The sequence below is a fragment of the Cenococcum geophilum genome (genome assembly GCF_001692895.1).
Source record: "Cenococcum geophilum 1.58 unplaced genomic scaffold K441scaffold_29, whole genome shotgun sequence".
Lineage (NCBI taxonomy): Eukaryota > Fungi > Ascomycota > Dothideomycetes > Gloniales > Gloniaceae > Cenococcum > Cenococcum geophilum.
Genome location: NW_027137587.1, coordinates 1,978,413 through 1,981,213, shown reverse-complemented (window position 1 = coordinate 1,981,213; position 2,801 = coordinate 1,978,413). Strand labels below are relative to the sequence as shown.

The window sequence follows — 2,801 nt, the reverse complement described above, 5'->3', positions numbered from 1 at the left end:
TAGAAAGGGTTAAGGTATTATTTAGCAATTATCTAACGCGTTAGAAGCCATAGGGCGAATCTAGTAGTAAAACTCTGCTTACCTGTAAGACCTTAGCGCCGATATAATGGTGTAAATAACGGGTAATACTTAGATAGGGTTTTTCTTTAGTAAAAAACACCAACAAAAATAAGAGTTAGGGCATTACTATATATAAACTTTAGTATATTTCTATATAATGTCAAAAGCTTTAATATTTTTTAATTAACTTAATTTAATTAGGACCTCTAGATTGAATGCGTTGCCAAGACCGCGAGCTCTCAGTTGAGAATTAATTGAGTCTTGGCATTCAATTCAATTTAATATTGAAGCCTCGTTAAATGATTTACAAGCCTGTATGGGATAGGTAGCTTATTAACATAGTCCTAGATTACCTTAAAGACGCCCTAATACTTGCGAGATTGCTAGAATTACCAGAATAACATTCCCTGTAAGTTATTAGCCGTGAGAAGCTACGGCTATTAGATGTTGAAACCGCCGTGCTTCGCAGCCTCCACAAACCGCCAGAGTCCAGCCTCTTCAGCGGCTTTCCGTACTGATGCCACTTCATCTAAGTTAACAGCTCTGTTTATATCCCCATACCTCACTTTGGCCTTGACTGTCTTAGAAGCTTTTATGCCTCCGCGTGATGGTTTTCCCACATGTGCCCGAGGAAAATACTGTTCCATTATATGAACCATGGTATCCAGAGAAACATTCCCTGCGAGCCATTTTACAATTTCTCTGCCTTCATCTTCTTTTCCAGGCATTACCAAGTGTCGAACTAGTACACCTTTCTTCGCGATGCCATCCGCAGTAAAACAGAGATCGCCAACCTGCGCATGCATTGCCTTGATACTTTCCATCGCCGTTTCTGTATAGTTATCCGCCTTCAGGAGCCGCCTGGACGTTTCAGTGTTCCACACCTTAAAGTCTGGTAAGTAAATGTCTACAAGACCATCTAAAAGTTTCAAGCTTTCGAGAGAATCAAAAGAGGATGTGTTGTATATGATGGGCAATCTGAGGCCTAGTTCCCGGGCATGAAGGATAGACAGTGCGACTTGAGGGACGACGTGTTCGGGAGTGACGAGGTTGATATTATGCACTCGGCCCACCTCTTGTAATTTCATGTACCACTCTGCAAGCTCCTCGGGAGTAAGGTCGAACCCGTTTCGCTGATGTGCAATGTCATGGTTTTGACAAAAGACACATCGCAGGTTACAGCCGGAAAAGAAGACGCTGCCAGAGCCGTTGTGTCCTTGAATGCATGGTTCTATACATTGCTATAGGTTAACGAGTCAAATTCCGATTATGCTGTATTTGATTGAAGAACGTGTTGGCTATTGAGGAATAATGTTCAAATACACGCCTCACCTTCCCCAAAGTGCGGAGCTATCGTATTGACCTTGACTGTTTCAGCACCGATGAGACACACTCCTGTCTTCTCGTATCTGTTCACACCGCACAGTCTTGGGCAAAGATTACAATTGCGCAAATGGGCGTAAGCTTCAGACCTCTTCTTTGCTGCGTCGATGGAGGATATTAGATGATGGCGGGGAATGTAGCGGTCGAGGAGGAACGGAGGGGCAAGGTGGAGCCAGCGCGAGGAGGGTTGTGGCTGCCGTATGGAGGTGGGGATTGATCGTTGGAAGGGCCTCTTTGGGAGGGAGGACGGGAATGATTTGGGCATTGCCGGTCTACGTGGTCGCGCATCGCAAGAGCCCAGTGTCGATCTAACACTCTTATTGTGGTTTGCAACTGTCGTTTTCAAAATATCGGTAAAAATCGCTAAGCCGCACGACCTGTATTACCCCAATCAAAAGAATCCTTGGCATGCGGATTTCCAAATTTTGCACCCAAACTCACGTGTAAAACCGTAAGACAACTAACCCATTTCCATGTTAAACGCGCCTTATTATCGATATAACGTCCCTATTATTAGTTAGTAAGTTAAAGCTAACATTATTCTACTATTTATTCTATTTTAATGTGTTTTCTAATATTATAGTATCTTATACTAGGAGGAAATCCAATCTACCACCTCGCTACGCGAGGTGGCGTCTCGCTGTCTCGACTCAGGTGGCCTTTCGCTGTTTTAACTTAGGTGGCCTTTACAGTGATGTGCACGACCAGCTTCCCCTTTAGCGAGTTGCAGATTCGGTACGCGCATCCAATTTCGCCTGGTTGCCACCAGCTGTACATCGTAATTGTAGCGAGCGGCTGTGGCTGCACGCAAGGACCTTTTTGGTTGCCCTGGAGAATCGCCTTGGTTGGCCAGGAGAACCAAATCGAAGACGACGCTTCCTTTTCTCCCCCTTAACTATGCCTCCATTATGCCCGCAAAAACGCGAATACAACGCTGTCTCTGCAGAGAGGTTGACGAAATTTGGCAATATCGTACGGGTGGAAGCCTCACGATATTTGACAAAGATCACGACACTGCGGAGGAAGGCCGCCAGAAGTAACGTTCTTGTAGCCAAGCATACGGCTTCGCTACAATTACTATGTACAGCTGGTGGCAACCAGGCGAAATTGGATGCGCGTACCGAATCTGCAACTCGCTAAAGGGGGGGGTGAAGCTGGTCGTGCACATCAATAGTATGTCCACGGTTCGATTTGTATGGCTGAATCAGCCGCTGAGTCACGATTTGGCAGGCAGGAGGCCCGTGCGCTCAGTGGCATGTGGATGTTACCCCATGTCCACGGTCGATCTTCGATCGCCAGCAACGCCGCAGCAACGTCGCGCTCTTAATACCCGTCAAGCGCTATGCGTAGAGCTGTCT

General features: G+C 46.1%; 1 protein-coding gene across 1 annotated transcript; it reads right to left on the bottom strand.

Annotated features, from left to right (window-relative positions):
• Window positions 1–264: 264 nt before the first annotated feature.
• K441DRAFT_662303 (radical SAM domain-containing protein) lies at window positions 265–1,754 on the bottom strand. The gene is made up of 2 exons (XM_067649013.1): window positions 1,393–1,754; window positions 265–1,291 (listed from the first exon to the last, which is right to left on the bottom strand). The coding sequence occupies exons 1-2, from the start codon at window positions 1,706–1,708 to the stop codon at window positions 501–503; spliced, it is 1,107 nt and encodes a 368-aa protein (XP_067502550.1). The 5' UTR covers window positions 1,709–1,754; the 3' UTR covers window positions 265–500.
• Window positions 1,755–2,801: the final 1,047 nt, after the last annotated feature.

Coding starts and splice junctions, on each gene's coding strand:
- K441DRAFT_662303 (XM_067649013.1), bottom strand. CDS start 1,708: ATGCCCAAATCATTCCCGTCCTCCCTCCCAAAGAGGCCCTTCCAACGA. Junction 1,292..1,392: donor AGCTCCGCACTTTGGGGAAG/GTGAGGCGTGTA, acceptor AGCAATGTATAG/AACCATGCATTCAAGGACAC.